The following is a 17,799-nucleotide window of genomic DNA, read 5'->3' on the forward strand; positions in this document are numbered from 1 at the left end:
TGATTTCCTGTATTTTCAAAAAAAAAAAATTATTGAAACACTTCACCAAAAAAACCACAACTTTAAATGATGTTAAAGCCCAATAGGAAAACAACTTTCTTTAAAATTCAAGCTGAGGTAGACATACATAATTTTAATTTTAGTGGTAGCAAGATATTTCTCATCTCTCATCAGGGACTCTCATCAGAGCATGACAAAAATCCCCATTGTATGAACTAAGCAGCCTAGGAACACCTGATCACAGTCATCCTTTTAGTTTAACTCCTTTGATGAGCAATTCCCAAAGGATATGTTTAAAGTTACTGGAGAAAATATATCTCTCGCATTAAACTTAAAGACTTACAGTGTTGGAAATATATTACACAGAAGGAGAAATTCCAAGCAGAAATCCAAAATTCTTTCAACCAGTTTAAAGCTTATCTTGCTTTGCTTGGTGTTGCAAAATCAGTGTGTATGAATATATGCAAAGCTGAAATAGAATTTGGCTACACATAATGTTTGAAAAATAAAAGCTGTGGCTCAGTTCTCAGAAGGATCAAATCCATGGTGGCATTATTTCAACCTCAATTTCAAGTCTCCATGACATCTCCACTGATGGGCACTCAGTCATGTGAAAGTCAATGTACAACAGCAAAAGCTGAAGGGCAATATTCCCAGTTCAAAATCTCCTCTCAGTTGCACATGATACTAATGAATATCAATATTCCTCTTATCTTATATAGCTCCCTACAGCAACGTCAGTGGGAGATCTGTACACATAAGGAGAGCAAGGGAGCAAAACACAGAACCTGCAGCTCAGAAGTTAAGGTGATTACAATGGTAGAAACAGCTAGATTAGGTCAAGAGGATGAGATGAGCATGCCTTCACTACTGCCCAAAGTATAAATATTAAATGAACCACACCAACAACAGCGAATGCTCTCTGAAGTTTGTGCAAATTCACTACCTCTGTGTACCACTGTGCATGCAACAGGAACATCAAGCACAATTAACCCTCCTGGGAACACAGGTTTTATTTTGCAAAGAAGGACATTATATAAATATCAGCTCCACCTTTCCACAAGGCAAACATTTAAAAGGTTTTCTTATTGATTTTTCAAAGCTTTCTCTATTGTAACAACAATGCCTAGCTTAATTACTGCGGCAATAATTGGGCACATTTACTATCCCAGAAAAGGAATAAGAATTGGCCATTATGTCTCTTTCTTAGATTAAGAACTATGCAGCAAAAAATACCCTGACCCACTAAATATTCTAGCTGGGCTGCCCATCAATCTGGTCATTACTAAAAATTATTCCAAGGAGAGAAAATTTATTAAATTTTTTGAACATCAGCAACAGGCAAAGGAAACAGGAGCAGATCAGTAACTCAGAGATGATGGTTGGCAGAGAAATGTGGGGGGTGAGGGTGGTGTTAATTTTAGTTTTGTGAGTGTCCCAGTAATCATGGGAACAAAGTCAGGACTCATGCAATTTGCCCATCAGTCATTAATTGTCAGTGACCGCTGCCACAGTCATTCAAAAACAATTAGAAATGAGAGAAGGAAAGGGTTTCACAAAGGCATAAACAATCCAGAATAACCACAGCTGGCACACACATTTTAAATGGGGATTTCACTGCCACAAGGATGAACATTGTTCTCACTGGAAAGAATATTCATGAGGACATAATTACAATATTTGGTGTTGCATAAACAAAATCTCAAAAAGCACATTCCTCATCTGAATAGGGAACCCTTCAAGTCAATCAATGAAGGAAGCTTACACTGAGAAAAAGGAAAATCCTCCTTCTTACAGATGTATTGTCTTTCCACCTAATCCAATGCTTTTCAACAGAAGCCATTCAGTGGATTTTGAAGAAGTCCCCTATCACCTTTCACTAACTGAGAGTTTGTTTGGGCTTCTCTAAACAAAAAATAAATCAGAAAGGCTGTTTCAAAATTAATCTAAAAAAAACAATGACAGGATTTTCTGCCTTCTCTTCTAGTAGTGTCACTTATAATCTTACTTGTGCTTAAGTAAGAGACTAAAGTATGTTTATTAGCGTCCTTTATCCATAACAATTTATTCTAATTCTGCTTTTGCCTACCCAGTGATAGTGCAGCTAGAAAAAATTCTTTAGCTCTTTACTAAGGCAATGTTCCTTAACCTCAGAACTGTATTTCTTTCAGGATTAATATTAGAGGGGGGAGATTATCTGCTTTTACTCCTTGCTAGACCAAATCCTACTTTTTAAACCATATGTTAGATTCAGTTATTGATACAATATAAAATTTAAGCCAGACATAATGAAATTTTAATGAAATTCCATTTACTGAAATAGATCTAAGACTATATTTTTCTATCCAGCATTACCTGTTCAATTTATTTATAGAAACTTACATGTTAATAAATATCTTCCAGTAACAATCAGGAATTTTATAGACAAAAACTGTTGTGCAAATTCCAGCAGTCAGTACAGGAAGCAATACTGTTATACTTGCCATGATCTTTTCACTAGACCAAGAGAAGTCCAAAACTACAATTTAACTTTTCAAAAATTAACATCCGTGTTTAATGAATAATCTAAACTACTCAGGAGATGTTAAATATGACAGTATGAGACCAGACAGTGTGAGGAAGCATGAGAACAAAAGGATGGTGAGACAAAAATGAAGGTGATAAAATCTTCCAAGACTTGAAGGGGACCAACTTCAGAAAATTCAAAGAATTTTGAAACTCACCTGTGTTGTGAACAGGCATTATACGTCATGTGTTTTATAGTTTGGCAGACACACACTCTAAGGTCTTTCCATACTATTTTTCACTACTCATCAGAGCAACATTTTATGATCCTGTATATTAATGCAGAACTTGCAAATACAGGCATATTCTCAGTTATGAAGAGACCAAGTAAGCCAAATAGTGCTGGGGACACAAGGCCCAAGCAGAAATACTGTGGCACAGAAAGTGACCATAGAGAATTGATGGGTAGAAAATATGAAAATATGTGTGTCTTTGAACAAAGTGGGCCACCAGAAAAAAATGGCAAGTTTAAATGAATATTAATGGAGCTGCAACTGGCAACAGCTTGATGGTCCCCACAAACCCACTGAATAAAGAGTGATGAAACTGAAAAGTCTACAAAAACATCTGCCCTCCAAACCACCAATAAGGGCAGTCCTTTTCCACTTCCACAGCTGAAAGAAATTGAATTCCTCTAGTCCAGTGGAAGAAAGTAGAGCATCAATTGAAGACAGAAACCCTTAAAACATGAAGGTCTGAGTATACAAAATATAACAGTCCCAAAATAGCTAATGCTGACTTTGTCCACCCTTTGTCCAAGGGTGAAAATTTCTAAAAATTTACCTATTTTGAAGATAAAATGATGGTCAAGCAATAGCCACAGTATGGAAAGCATGAGGTCCACCCTGTGAAAGCAGTGGCAGACACTTTCAGATTCAGTAGTTGCACATGACCACAATGAATGCTGAAGTGTTGAATTGCTTAATTATGAAAGTGATAGACACTTATTCCAGACACTCTTTTGAACAGAAGGAACAGGAATTTCAGATGTGGATCAAATGTTTCTATTTCTGCCATTGGAAAAACAGAATGACTGAAATTTTGTTAAAGGAGTGAAAAATGTGAGGATTGTGATCCTCTGTAAGGAAAAACCTCGCTCCCTCCAGTAAATTTTCTGTTTTAGAGAAGGTAAACTATAACTTTAAATTCTCTAGGCAAAGACTTATCTTGTAAAAAGGAAAACTCACAGACTATTTAAAAGAAAATAGATAAGAGAAATCCAGCTGGGATTGAAAGAGGAAAAAGTATATTAAAAATATAAATCCAACTCTCTTTTAACCTTTGCTCCGTCCTTCCAAAATAACAAGATTAACTAAAAATTTGTATAATTAAAACATTTTTTAAATCTTTTTAATCTCCTTGCGCAAAAGTACACTGAAACAAAGTCCAATATCCAGTACAATTAAGCATGCAGACAAAAGAAGTTGTAGTTTCTGTTACCTCCAGAGTGAAGCAGAGCAATGTTATCCCTGCAGTGTCAGTATAGAAAAGATGTACTTTATCAGTAGTGAGATGTTATTTGGACCAGATAATCTCTCAGACAAAATTGCTAGTTTGAGCTATTCTTAATAGTTTTCATAGTAAGATATGACTTTTTCCCCCCTCACATGAATCTTTTCCCCTCCATGCACCATAAGGAAGAGGATCCAAGAGGAGAGCTGGGAGCTTCATCTTTATGTGGGGAGATCCCTGGGCAGCCTCAGGAGTCACCAGAATCTGGCCTGCATATCTACAGAAATATGCACATACTGATATGTAAGTAAGGCTCATTTGTGTTTAGAGCAAGTGACTACATTCATCTGGAATCATTCTGCATTTCTATGGCCTTTTAATTTTTACAGTTGCATAGACAAAAAGATTCAATGTTTCACCAGAATGTGTAATCAGAAATTATTATTTTGATGAAACATGAGACTGTATTTTGTAGAATGTAATTACATATAAAGGTTTGATGTTTAAGGGAAACAAATTCTAACATTTCTTGTCAGCATTCCAAAATCCTGCCTGTTTGCCTTATCAGTCCTTTTACCAGGTTTCAGGATTTCCTCATATCCAGAAACACTTTTCCCTGTTCACATTTCTATACTGAAATGATTCTAATGCTTAAAGACATCACAAATCCAAATATCTTTTTATATAGCTGGCAACACATTCTCCATATCTCTGCTTTTTATAATTTCCACCTTTTATAGCCACTTATTCTATTCCAAAGCCTTCTACTATGAATTCTGAAAATGCAGCTCCTCCCTTCTCAACAGTTCTGCAATATCTACCATCCACACACTAAGTGCTTGTGCCTTCCTCCCACTCAGGCAGATACACTTCTCAAAAAACTTGAAATGCTACCACGTTTTTTTCCCCTGTCCCACAAACAGTGATTATCTGCCAGTGGGTCTTTGAGGGTATTAGTCATGAAAGACAGAGGCTTTTAAAAGTGCTGCATTATCTGTCAAATCTTAAATACAGGATATCTGTGCTCAGACAGGATTTCCCAGTTCTATTTAACAGGGACTCCAGCACTCACTTTGAGGATTTTAGGCTGGAATCAAAGATCAGGTGTCACAAAAGGAAAATAACTGAGACTGTTTTTAAAGTATACTGAAAAAAAAAAAAAAAAGGAAATCATAAATACAAGGAATTCACTTAATATTAAGACAAAACCCTGAGGGAGCTGTATTTGTGAAGCTCAACTGCTAATGGAACAGAAAGGCTTGGATACATCTCCTTAATTGTAATGCATTGTAAGCAAAGGAACATTTGGAATTAATGACAAATACTCTACCTTTACAGCTATCTGCAAAATAACAAGTGTTACTAGGGATTTTAGCAAGTCATTGTATTTCTTTTTTGGCAGCAATGGACTCCAAAATGATTGCCAGGAAATAGCCAACCACTCTTTGCAACAAGTCAAAATTTCCATCAAAGAACACCAAATTTTGGCTTCTAAATTAAATAAAGTTTCTGACTTTTTAGATGAAATACAAAATGAGAGGATTATGAAGAAAAAATTTTAAAAATGAGAAGATTGACATTCCTTTTTCATTAATGATCTCAGTGAAAAACGAGTGCTTTCACAGAAAATCAGAGGGAGGAGAAATAATAAAGACAAAGGTAGCTGGCCATACTGTAATGAATATAATCTCACAAGCCTCTCATTGTTAAATCTATCATGCTTCATTGTCATTTAGAAGTCAGAGACTGAAGGATTAAAGCTATGGAGAGAATAGGGTTAAATATCATGTATGTTGATTTCTACTTATGATTAAACAAGGTGCATATTTCAGAAGGAATTTCAACATTTTGTCCTTTACTGGCATCAAGGCCTTGATCTTTGCATGATGTGGTGGTGTGAATTCTTTTCTACGTGAAATATCAGGACCACTCCTTTCAATGGTCCTTGTAGGAATATTTCAGGTCACCTCCACTCTTATGCCATGCGTGGTTTGCATTTTAGTGACAAAAACCAACCTTGTGCTGTCAATGAGAATTTTGCTACTTGCTTCAGTGGTGAGTGGAATCCAATTTATAACTCATTAAAGATGTGAATTGTTTAAACTCTGGTCCTGTTTCTCCTGATGAGCTTACAAAATCTCTCTCCCTCCCTTTCTAAATTTCGTTACACATTCTAGCTGAAAACTACTTAAGCTTAGCCATTTAACATGGCAACAAAATGAAAAAGAGATGCTCTCAGAAACTGGATGTGAGTAGCTTCAAGCAGCTCCAGCAGGAATTCAAGCTACCATAGCCATTCTGTAGAGGTCATGTAGCCTTGGGCCACCTTCCAGTAGCAGTGTAGTTTAAACTGTACTATCATTTTAGCTCTAGTGTGCTGGTTCTGTTTGGGGGTATGTCACTGGTGAATCTGTCTATTTTATTCTGAAATTAAATTATAATTTTAAAAAGCCTTTAAAAATAATAGTAAACCTTTACTGCTGTTAGAAAATGCATTCACTGTATCTTACACCACTGATGAGCATGCTGTGCTCCTTACAGGGGGCATTTTTTATTCACGTTATAATACTTTACACATAAAGGGCCATTAGCAAAAATAATATTTAATAGCTCTGTGAACCTTTTCAGCTGTGAATCTCAGTCCACTTTACAAGCAAATAATCTTCACATGCACATGAAAGATGTGTTTATATAATCCTCTTTCATAAAACTCAGAAATTTGAAGTGATTTGTTTTCATATCACCATGAAGCAATTAGAATGAAAGCCTGTGGTTTTCTTCACAAAAGACCATGGGATAAGATAGTAGCTTCCTTGCCCTGCATTTAGAAACCTCTAAAATCCTCAGATTCCTGGAAGAGTTACTATGGGTTGCCACTACCTCCAAAGACAGGGATCCTGGCAGGCTGTGTGCCTCTGGGTCCCTGGCATCTCCCCATTTAGCTGCACTGTCTGGGTGAGCAGTGGGAGCAGTGCATGCAAGAGACCCAAATGCTTACTAAATAATCAAGGAAAATAGACTTTTTTTTTCTCTACTTTTACTCCTTCTTGTCCTTCCAATTACCTCCTCTATTCAAGATTACTGTTAGCACTCTACAGGGATTTGTATGGCTGAGACTGTGAGAAACTGTAATGGTTCTGAAGGCAAAGCAATACTCAGTAGTCCATTACAGCTCAAAGGACTTCTCTCTTACACTGATAAGTGTCCTCCAAGGAAGCTTCACTCTATGCAAGACCTCCCCAAGGGAGATACCAGAATGCTGCCCAGGGCTCAGCCAGCCAAGGTTTGCACATGTGGGCAGCTGTTTTGGCTGAGAATTTACCCAAGGATGAAGAATTACTCTTATAAGCTGTGTCACTGAACCAGGTTGTCCAGAAAAGTGTCTTCTGAACTGCCAGGAATGAGGTGACCCTTTTCTTATTTTTATTATCATTATTGTGAATTTGGCATGGAAGAGTGTTTTGGTCAATGAATGCCCAGATGGTGTTGCCAGCATGAAATGCCCTTCCAAAGGTCATAACAGTTCAAAATATTTTGTTATGGTTTAATTAATGCAAATTGAAAATGCAAGCAGAGAAAACCATGTTCAATATGTCAAAAAATGACAGAAAATAATTCATTGTGATCAATATTTTTACAAGTAATGCCAGCTCCATTAAAAAACTGATTAAATAATACTCAAAAGGGTGCTAATAATCTGCAAAATGGAGTTCTAAGCAAAAACAATCAAATAAAAAGCTATTTGTAGGAAAGTATTTGCCCTCTACAAGTTGCCATTAACAGGTATCAGAAAGCAGAAACAGTAACTGTATAAGATAAAAGTTCTCTACATGGCTTCCTGCAAGAAATATGTGTAAGGGAATCAAGAAGTAATGCTTTGCCCATAAACCCAGCATGCCTATGCCCAAATGCATCTACAAAACATCAATATGAAGGGTTGGTACATCTTACTGCAGCATAGTAAGGAATGAGGTAACCAGTGATGAACTCTGGAGAGCTGTGGGGGGCAGTGAGAGCATCAAAGGCACCTCCTGTGACTGCAGGAATGGGGAATTCACAACACAACAGCATGGGATGGGCTGGGCTGCAGCTCAACATGAAGACACAGAAATGCAGCAGCCTGTCTGCATGCAGGTGTTCACACAGGTGAATCTGGGCTCTGTGTCCTCTAAGTGCCAAAGCAGAGCTGACATTTGCAGTCAATGAAGCATAAAGGCAACTCGGCTCACCCTACATAAATTTCTATATTTTGCAGTCAAGTTGGTGGGTGTAGAGGAGATGGAAAGACAGATGATGGATGAATGCTAGGTGAAATCAAAGTTTTATTTATAGTTGTAGGCCTACTCATATTTGAAAACTAGGGGACGGGAGAAAGGAGGTTGACATAAAAAGAGAGAGCGGGTTAAGAGTGATAGAGACTATGGAATGGGATGGACTAGAAATGAAATTAGTGACATTTTTAAAGGCAATAAGTGAAACTTGACATATTTGATCCCAAGAAATTTCAAGAGCTGTTTAATCTTCAAATGGGATGAAGATGAAATTGTTGATTTTTCTCCAGAATAAAAGTTCCCTAAAATGAAATAAAGAATTTGAAAAAACTAATTGCTACATTTCTTAATAAATAATGAACTTTCTAAAACCTATGATTTTTCATGTCATTACAGCTGGGCTGCCTTTCAGTAATAAACTACATTTCTTACTGCCTTATGGGACTCATCATTCTTTTCCATATTCTCTCTTGAAGAACAGACTCATTTAGAAGACCACTCACATAATATGCCTGTAATCATGCAAAGCCTGTGAATCTACTGTGTTACATGACTTTACAGGAAATTTAGCAATGAGGGAATCCAGCTCACAGATGCAAAGGGGGCAGAACGATAACTTCTCTAGTACTCTAGACATAATAATTGTTTAACCAATTTTGATGTGAAAAAAAAACATTGAAAAGTAGTATTTAAATTCAGAAAACCAAAAATATTTAACTTATATTTTCAGCAGGTTAAAAACAATTATTTCTATTAAGGTCAAGATTTTCTGGAGGAAATCAAAAATGTGTAAAACATTGCAGCTGTTATTGTAGAACTGCCAGCTATTTCTGCTTATTGCTATTATGAAACTCAGATTGGCACCATAAAAACAGAGCAAAAGAGGTGGTTCCTTCTTCAAAGTTCTGCCATCTAAGCAGGTCTGACAGAGCAAAAGTCAAAGTAATTTGCTGAAACTCACACAGAAATTCCATGACAGAGAGACAGAAATAAAGATCATCACTTAATATCTCCTGACCTACAAAGGGGTTTAGAGCAGTAGGTATCATTAAAGAAAAACAGAAGGAGTCCACAGCACACATATAGGTGAAGAAAGCTTGACTTGGTAGAGCTTGTCAATCTCTTGGCAAAAGCATGTGAAAATGTTTTAAGAGGAGGGATGTGCTGGAAGGTTGATTCAGATTTTGCAAAAGGAAATGAGCAAGCCCTGGGATTTGCAGCTACAGAAGCCAGAGATAATGAAGAAATCATATTTGTCAAAGGAGCTTTGAAGAGCAGAAAGTGGAAGAGAGGAAATGCCTGGAGCAGAGGGGACCCTCAATATCACCAGCCCAGATCAGGACTCTGATATCCTGCTCTGCTTGGACATTTTCTGGTGTGGAAACTGCATGCTGGTGGCAGAATGAAGAAGGAGGATTTTTCAGGATTTGCACTGAAAGGAGAACACAAAATTTGGTTTCTTCCAAATAAAAACGTGATAGCAGAATCTGGTAGATGATAAAGAAGTCATAGTTTATGTCAGAGAATCAATACAAGTTTCAGAAGTGGTAAAATGAATGTCAATGAAAAGCAAGAGTTATGCATGTACTGATAAAGCATCAAGGTAGGTGTCATTTACTATCTAAAAACTGATGCCTTTCTTAAATTTTATTTCTCTGAGGAAAATATGCCAGAATAAATCACAAAATGTAACAGAAAATATGTTTGGCATAAAAATCTACCAAGCCATAGCTGAAATTAATTATTGAAGTTAGATTAAATTTTAACAAAAATTACAAATCCCTGTGTGCTATAATAAAGTCACTTGTGTTGGATCATCATGGCAAGGTACAGTAATTTCAAGGCATAGAAGTATAGAAGTGATTTTGAAGAACTTTTTCCTCTGCAGATATTAGATTTAAAAAAAAAAAAAAAAAAAAAGAGGAATGACACTTTTGAAAAAAACAAGAACCTTAGAAAAGATAGGATGTTGGAAGAACAATCATTGTAAGAATAGAAAACCTCTCCCTAAAGTCTTTTATGCATCACTCCAAGTACTTTGCATTAATGAGCTAAGCAACCTTAAATGAACAACATGACCCAGCATACTATAGTGATTCAGTAATCCAGTAGTCAAATAACTATAAAATAATGCTTTTTCTTTAATGCACTGATCTTCATTTTAAATTGTTTCAGACACTTGGATATTTTTTAACATCTCAGTGCTATTCTGATCTCAGTATACAACAGTTAAGAGAAAAAAAAAACCAAACCAACACCACATATTTACTCCAGGTAACTCTGTGCAATGATATTCCACAGATATTGGTAGATTTTTTCCCTCCTTTTCCCATTATTATTATCTAAGGAGCATGCTAATATATAGGTTTATATAGGTAATGTGAGAGGTTTAGAAAGCAAAGCTCCTGTGCCCTTGTTTTGTTTCAGTAGCAGACCTCTATTGTAATCACTGTAGAATTTAGTCTGGGAGCTCATGTTGTCTGGGCTAGAATAAGCATCACAAAATCATTCAGACATGTAATTTCTGATGTCAGAAGAGAACGTCAGAATTGTTGCTGAAATAAGGAAGCTATTTTTGGAGTACAGCAATCTTTCAAAAGAAAGCCATTTACAAAAAAATCCAACCCGGGAACATTTTTTTACCAAACCACTGACCCTGCAATTCATACAGCCAGCAACTCCTCAGTGACCTCTTAATCAGCCCTGAGTTTCCTTTCTGTTCATAGTATTTACGTTAACCAAATGAATGTATTTTGGAAAATTTAAAATAAATCAGATGCAGTATATGAAAACTTATGAACACATTTGAAATATTTTAAAATGCTTTCAATTAATGCATGTAGCAGGCATGCATTAAATGCTCTGTATCTCACAACAATAAAAAAATAGCAGTATTTAGAAATCACAACATCTAAACTGACTAATCGAACTGACATGGAAGTGTAAAACAATGAAAAAAAACCCCTTGTCAGACACAGATCGGTTACAACACATTCTTGCCTTGACTTTATTAAATGCTTTAAATACTGATAAACTTTACCAGAGAAAAAACAGAAATTATACTGGTATGATTTGTATTTTTTCAGATCTCTGAATCTGTCAGTATAATAATCTCTCCTGCAAAACAACTACAGCTCCTTTAAGCATCCTCAGCAGCATGTATGCTTTTAATTTTTAAGGCATTAGCAATGTAGTACCCCCCAAATCCAGCCCTGAACTCTGACAGACACTGATCTCTTTTCTCCCTCCCACACCCTGTTTTATCAGACGCTGTTTTGTTTAAATTGGCTATTAAATAGCATAGCACTGTACCTTTAAATACAAATCAAACAATATTCATATTCCCACGGTGCTGCTAGTTTCCCTTATGCATTGAATCGCCTGTAGATTAAAAGCTCAGAATCTGAAAAGGATTCTGTTCTGCAGACCAAAGTTCTCTGTAGGAGATGAGGGAGAGGGTCAGTCCCGGAGTCACACACACAACAGGCAGAAAACACACTTGTGATCCTCAGCTTTGGATAGCATCAGAAAGGGGAATAAAAAGCAGAAACACATGGCACACTGAGAACTGGTATCACTTATGGCTTCTAACCAAAGCAGCAATTAAACACCTTTCATCATTCCCCCAAATGCCTGATTTTTGTAAGAACTGAAAGAGACACACACACACACAAAGGAAAATCCCCTCTGAGCAGCAAGGAAAACTTAATCACCTACCATTTTCTTTGCACTCTTCTGGAGGTTTAGCCTTTTTCGCAAGTCGTGGATCCAGCCATGATGTTGTCTTTGTGTTATGGCTGAAAAGAAAAGAGATCACTCTGAGCAGACACATACTGAAAGGAATCAAGTTTATTCCTTAAGAAAAAAGGGTTAGTCCAACAAAATTGCAATCGATACACTTAATTTGCTTACTGGTTCTAAGTAGCCCTGAAGGAGGTGTAAGAGTAATTGTGCAAGGCAGTTGTAAATTTGGCAACCTCAGCTCCCTGTCCTCAAAGCAGCTATTTTTATTAAAATCAACTAGAATGTTGCCAAGTTAACCTCATTGAAAATGCAGAACTCATCCAGAGCAAAAGGAATTTATTACAAATACAGTGTTCTCCCGTTGATCGAGTGCAGGCGACAGGATTCTCTACCATTCTCACAGTTTTCGGATAGAATTATTTTCATCTTAAACCTGTCCTTTTCATAAATACAGGTTTGTTATTTCTCTCCAGCAGCAGTGACAAGGCATAGCAAAAGTGATGCAAATTACAGCACGCTCCTGCAAAGTCTACATTTCCGGACAGGGTGATTAATGATACTTTGTTTAACAAACCTTTATCTCTCCATATATAATCCTTCTATAGAGATAAAATAGATATGCACAAGCTGAATGAATCATGTGGCTCCTTTCTATACTCAGAATAGATCTTTGAGAAATCAGCCATCAAAGAGCACTGAACTGGCAAAAATTGTTTTCTAGGAGATTATTTTGCCAAATGAATTGATACTTAGCACAGCTAATGAGACTTAAAAGCCAGATCCTTTCTATGTATACTTTACCCATAAGCAATTAAATTTAGAGCCAAATATTGTAAATATATTAAAAAAGATTATAAACCAGAAAATGATGTGATCATTACTCCTTGATTTTTGAGATGCCTTTCCTATAATACCATCATTCAGAGACACTTCTAAACCATGTTTTATTTATCTGAGACATCCTAGGAGGAAGCTTATTCCATACAATACTGAATTATTTTATTATTAATTTGCTGTGTCATTTTAAAGTGTGCTTATGATTTCTCTTATAAACATTGGCATAAGGTGTACAAAAACAGGGGACTGGGCAAAAATGGATTAGGATGCAATTGTTTGTGAGTTTGTTAGTTACTGATACAGTCCATGTGGTCCCAACACCACTGGTTCCCCTAGGGAAGAATAAATAAATAGAACCAATTCCTTCTCCCACTTTGTCTTCCATGGCAGATACATTTCCCACTGCCTCGATTTCCCTCTCTCTCTCTCTGTCTCTCTCTGTCTCTCTCTGTCTCTCTCTCTCTCTCTCAAAACAGTGACAGTGCCTACATCTCAGCATAACTGTCACCATGTTAAAGCTTCCTCCACATTTTGAATGGGAAAGAAGGTAGAGCAGAGTTATGTATGGATGAAATGGCAACTAAAATGAAAATTGAGGCATTTAAATTATTTTTTCTTAAAAACATTATCTAGTCTAGAACACCATTCACGACAGGTGAAGATGATAAACAAACCCTTCCCTTTGAGAGCTGAGCTATATTTGCAGATATGGAGAATGATGAGCCAAAGGTAAGGTGAATTTGTAATGATGCCAGCAGCCTATGCTTGATTGCAAGTGTAACTAAGACACTTTCTCAGAAGCTCTGGCTGCCTGTGGTCTCCTGTAGGGTGCATTTTTATGCTGCAGTCACAGCCCCACCAGAGCTTGTGCAGACATACTGAGCTAGCTTTAAATTAACTGGGGGAGATGCTCCAGCAGTGTCAGTGCTGCAGGATGGAGCTCAGTGTGGGCTCATCACCCCAGCATCCATCCACTGAACTCTTTGGGTGCACCCAGCAGCACGTGCTGAGCTCCACACCACCAGGGATACCCTGTTAGCCGTGCCAGAGCTCAGAGTGAGCTTGGACATTCCCGTGGAAGCTGCAGTTCCATCTCTGGAGTGTGGGCATGTCTGGACAACAGCCACTCTCTCCCAGATCTTAATTCTGAATTATTTTACGGACCCCCACTGACTGCAGGGACTAAATTAGAATCACAGATAGTTCCCTATGACTTTAAAAGAGCAATATATATGATTACTACTAGCAATGTTAGCTGTGGTATGGAGCAAATCTCCAAGCATTTTACAAAGGAAATAAAAGTAACTACCCCTGGTTTAGAGGCAAGAAAACGGAGTCACAAAGTCACGAAATTACTCTCTAGAGCCGCCAAACAAGCCAGTGACAGCAGCAGTACTAAAAGCCATCTCTGTTGCAAGTAAACTGGCCAATGTCCACCCATCAGACTAGGCCAGTTCACCAGCCCTGGAAGCATCCCTGTAATACTCTCAGAAAGAGTTTTCAAGTATCTGCAAAAGCAGGTGCCAAGCTGGAAACAAGCCCAATTCAATATCAATATTTAAATGCAAATTTGTTGAATTACAACCTTCAAGGCTTTAGTTGAAACTAAGAACAGCAAGCAGTTACTCTTCCTTGTAGCATAAATGTGGCTTCCACAAACCCAGCAGGACTGATGTCCCAGTTTTGTGCAAGATGGCCATTTTAAACAAAACCATTAAAAAAGTAAAAAATCAACAGCTCTTCCAACAGAAGAGTGATCCTTCAGTGTGCAGTGAAATTTCACAGAATGGAGATGATATTGCATTTAGATCAGCTCTTAGAGCACTCAATATCCTCTTCTAGGTGATATCTGTCAAACCTGTTCAGTTACTTAGTAAAAGCAAAACTCATCCACAAGAACTTTTGTCTATAACAAATAACTGCAGGAGCAAAGACCCATTTGAATTCATCCCTCTTTTCCTTGCTGTGCCTTTTCTCTTGCCCTGCCTCTCCACTTTATAATCTCTACTAAACATACAATGAAGTGGGACTAAACAGCTCCAGCAATGGGACTTCAAAGACTCCTAGACAAGTACTCTAGTGGGTAAAAACTCCTTTCCTGCTCTGAAGGCAGGACTTGAAAGAAGGCAGAATCAACCCCACCTGACTTCTAACACCTCTGCAGTACCATCAATGTCCTCCTATGCTCTCCCTAGTGTTTGCTTGGATTATCTTAGCAACCAGGTACACAACACACAAACACTCCTTCAAGGAGGAGAGACATGACAACAGCCAGATTGCTCTCAGTGAAAGAGGGAAATGAGTAGCCCTGGAGTACAGCATTTTGGGTTTTATGCGTGTCTACTTCTGTCCTGCATAGCAGGTTTACTTGGCAGGGTATTCTCCCAGTCTCCCCTGTGTCAGCTATTCCCTCTTCAGCTCTGCAAAGGACTGTGTAAAAGCTGAAGGGAGACAACCTTTATCTCCTGCTTTTAATATAATTTAAAGGAAGCCTTGATAGGAAAGCTTCAACTATGGGAGAAGAGACTGAAGGAACAGCAAATTGGTCAAATTAACACTAATGGCAAGAGTAACCTGAACACATATCTGCTGCCCAGGCTGTGCACACTGAATTCTTAAGCACTAAAAAAACTTGTAGGGGGCATAACCTGCCTACCTTACCACTAGGTATAATCGTGTGTGTCCACTTGGGAAGTCTTGTAGAAAGACCAGAAGGAAAAGGGGCTGGGGATTTGCAGATTAGTTATGAATGAACAGCAGATGAATTACAGCAGCAATTGTCTCAAAAAGGCATTTGGAGTTGTCAGTGATGGAATGAGAGTGAAGTGATGCAACAAAAGCATCCTGTGAGAAATACAGCTGGGGCTCCAGCCACGTTTTACACTGACCAATGCTTCATTACTTGGCAATAACTATACCTTATCATTAAAAACATGTCTAGAAAGCCCATAATTTCAATGATTTTGATTACTAGTTAGGACTACTGAGATAACTGCTGGCAAATCAACATTTCATGTCTTAGAATTTCTCTAAAAATCGACAGTAAAATCCTAATTTTTGAAATTTTTGAAGCAATGTTTCCTTAACAAAGGATCCCTTTGGTCTTGATTCAAGCAGGTGGAGCATGGAAAGAGCATAACTTTTTAAAATTCACCCAAATTTGTTACTTATGTACAAAATAGAAACTGCATATAGGCCTGAAGTGTGTTGCAACTGGTTTTTTTTAAAGGTCATTCAGTAAGGCAGTGGAGCTTAATATTTTAGCCAAAAGTCAATAAAATAATTATTGCTGAACTAACTTAAATCCTCTCTCTTTGCCATGTATTTGCACCTAGCAGAAACAGTTTATTATAATCAGTCATCTGGTATTAGTTGCACACAATTTTATATATTTGTGAAAAAAATGTTCTTCAGCTGGGCGAAGAGTGAAACAAAGAGTGAAAGAAAGCACAGAATGCTTCCCAGAAGCCTTGACTCAACCTCATGCTCTTCTCCAGATTTTCTTTGTAGCTCTGCTTTTAAGACTTCACAGAGACTGTTGAAATGCCTGTGTTCCCTGTTAATAGCTCTGGAGCTGGGTACCAGGCCAGAGGCTTTCTGGGAACCTCACTGGATTCTACTCAATATCTTAAGGAAGTAAAAAAAACTAGGAGTGTGGCTTTTCTTATCTAACCAAGTGTTACCTTTTTATTATAATTATTTGTTAGACAGTATCTTATTTTACTTAAGAATTGAATATAATGGATTTCTGTTTAAAAACTGTCAGTTTAAAGCACTTTGACAGATAAAGTTTCTTGTACTAACAAAACCTGTGGGCAATCTCTTGAAATGTTTTTGAAGGAAATACAGAAAGTTCTTACTGACAGGAATAGCCTTAATGTCTTTGAAAAGCACTGCAGACCCAGTCTAAATTGTGCATTTTGCAAGGTATGTAACTAGCATGTTATTGTGGAAAGCGTTTCCAAATGGGCATTGTTTCAGTGTGTTTGGGGACAGCACATAGGGGTTTGTTTGGGTTTTCATTGTGAACAAATTACACTTAAGCTGGTCCTTAGTCTAAAACTTGAGCAAAGGGGAGCAGACAAGAAGAAAACCACAATGCCCTGTAATTCCCTAACTTCAGCAATGCTAACTCCTCCCTCCTTTTTCTTTATGCTGAAGCATTGTTTATCTGCATAGATTTTCAAGTGGCGCAAGAATGATCCTCGAGTAATTTGTGTGTGGAAGTTCATGGACAGGAAAACAGAGCATTAAACCAGCAATTTTGCAACCCATCCATTGTGGGATGCTCCCTAAACTCCTTGCACACAGGTAGGAACAGATACAAAAGGAAGTTTTCCTCTGGCAGTGGTTTGCATGGCAGCAGCTGTGACTGCCAGCTTGCCTTGCATTTCACCATGTGCTCAGAGTTCATGGTCCTTAAGAGACCCAGGTTTGGGAGCTCCTATCCTCTGAATCTTAGATGGCCTTGGGCAGTAGATAAACACTTATACACTCAGCCTAGAGACAGTGGCACTGCCTCTAGGCATTCACAGGAGCAGAAAATGCTTATGCATGACTTTTTGGGGAATATATAAATGCCTGAAGTCTCCTATGGTAATTTCTGCTGTTGAAGTAATTCTCTTTGACTGAGGCAGTTTAATTTCTGACAAAGAATGGGCTTCATCTCATGTGACTACAAAAATTACATGGCTAATTGTGTAGGATTTGTCTCTCTTCAAGGGAGAGACACCTATAGAGAATATTTTATCTTACCTATCATCCAGCAGAACCACCTAACCACATGCTCTTAAGTGACATAATGCTGGTCATATCCTCTCCCCAATGGCCTCTGGCTGTCACTCCAGAAGGGTCCTGGTTTTGACAAGTTCTGTGTCATTTCTGTCAGGATAATGGAGATGTCTTGGGCTGTTACTGTGCCTCTACAGTG

At 37.7% G+C, this 17,799-nt stretch overlaps 1 protein-coding gene across 3 annotated transcripts in view; it reads right to left on the bottom strand.

The window, feature by feature from the left end:
• MAGI2 (membrane associated guanylate kinase, WW and PDZ domain containing 2) overlaps positions 1 to 17,799 on the bottom strand; it is a 697,971-nt gene that overhangs the window by 209,078 nt on the left and 471,094 nt on the right. For all 3 annotated transcript variants that reach the window (XM_059847430.1, XM_059847429.1, XM_059847431.1), the window contains exon 6: positions 12,006 to 12,085. In XM_059847430.1, coding sequence (XP_059703413.1) covers positions 12,006 to 12,085 — 80 coding nt within the window. The remainder of the gene's footprint in view (positions 1 to 12,005; positions 12,086 to 17,799) is intronic.

This window comes from Haemorhous mexicanus, chromosome 5 (genome assembly GCF_027477595.1).
Source record: "Haemorhous mexicanus isolate bHaeMex1 chromosome 5, bHaeMex1.pri, whole genome shotgun sequence".
In the NCBI taxonomy this organism is placed as follows: Eukaryota; Metazoa; Chordata; class Aves; order Passeriformes; family Fringillidae; genus Haemorhous; species Haemorhous mexicanus.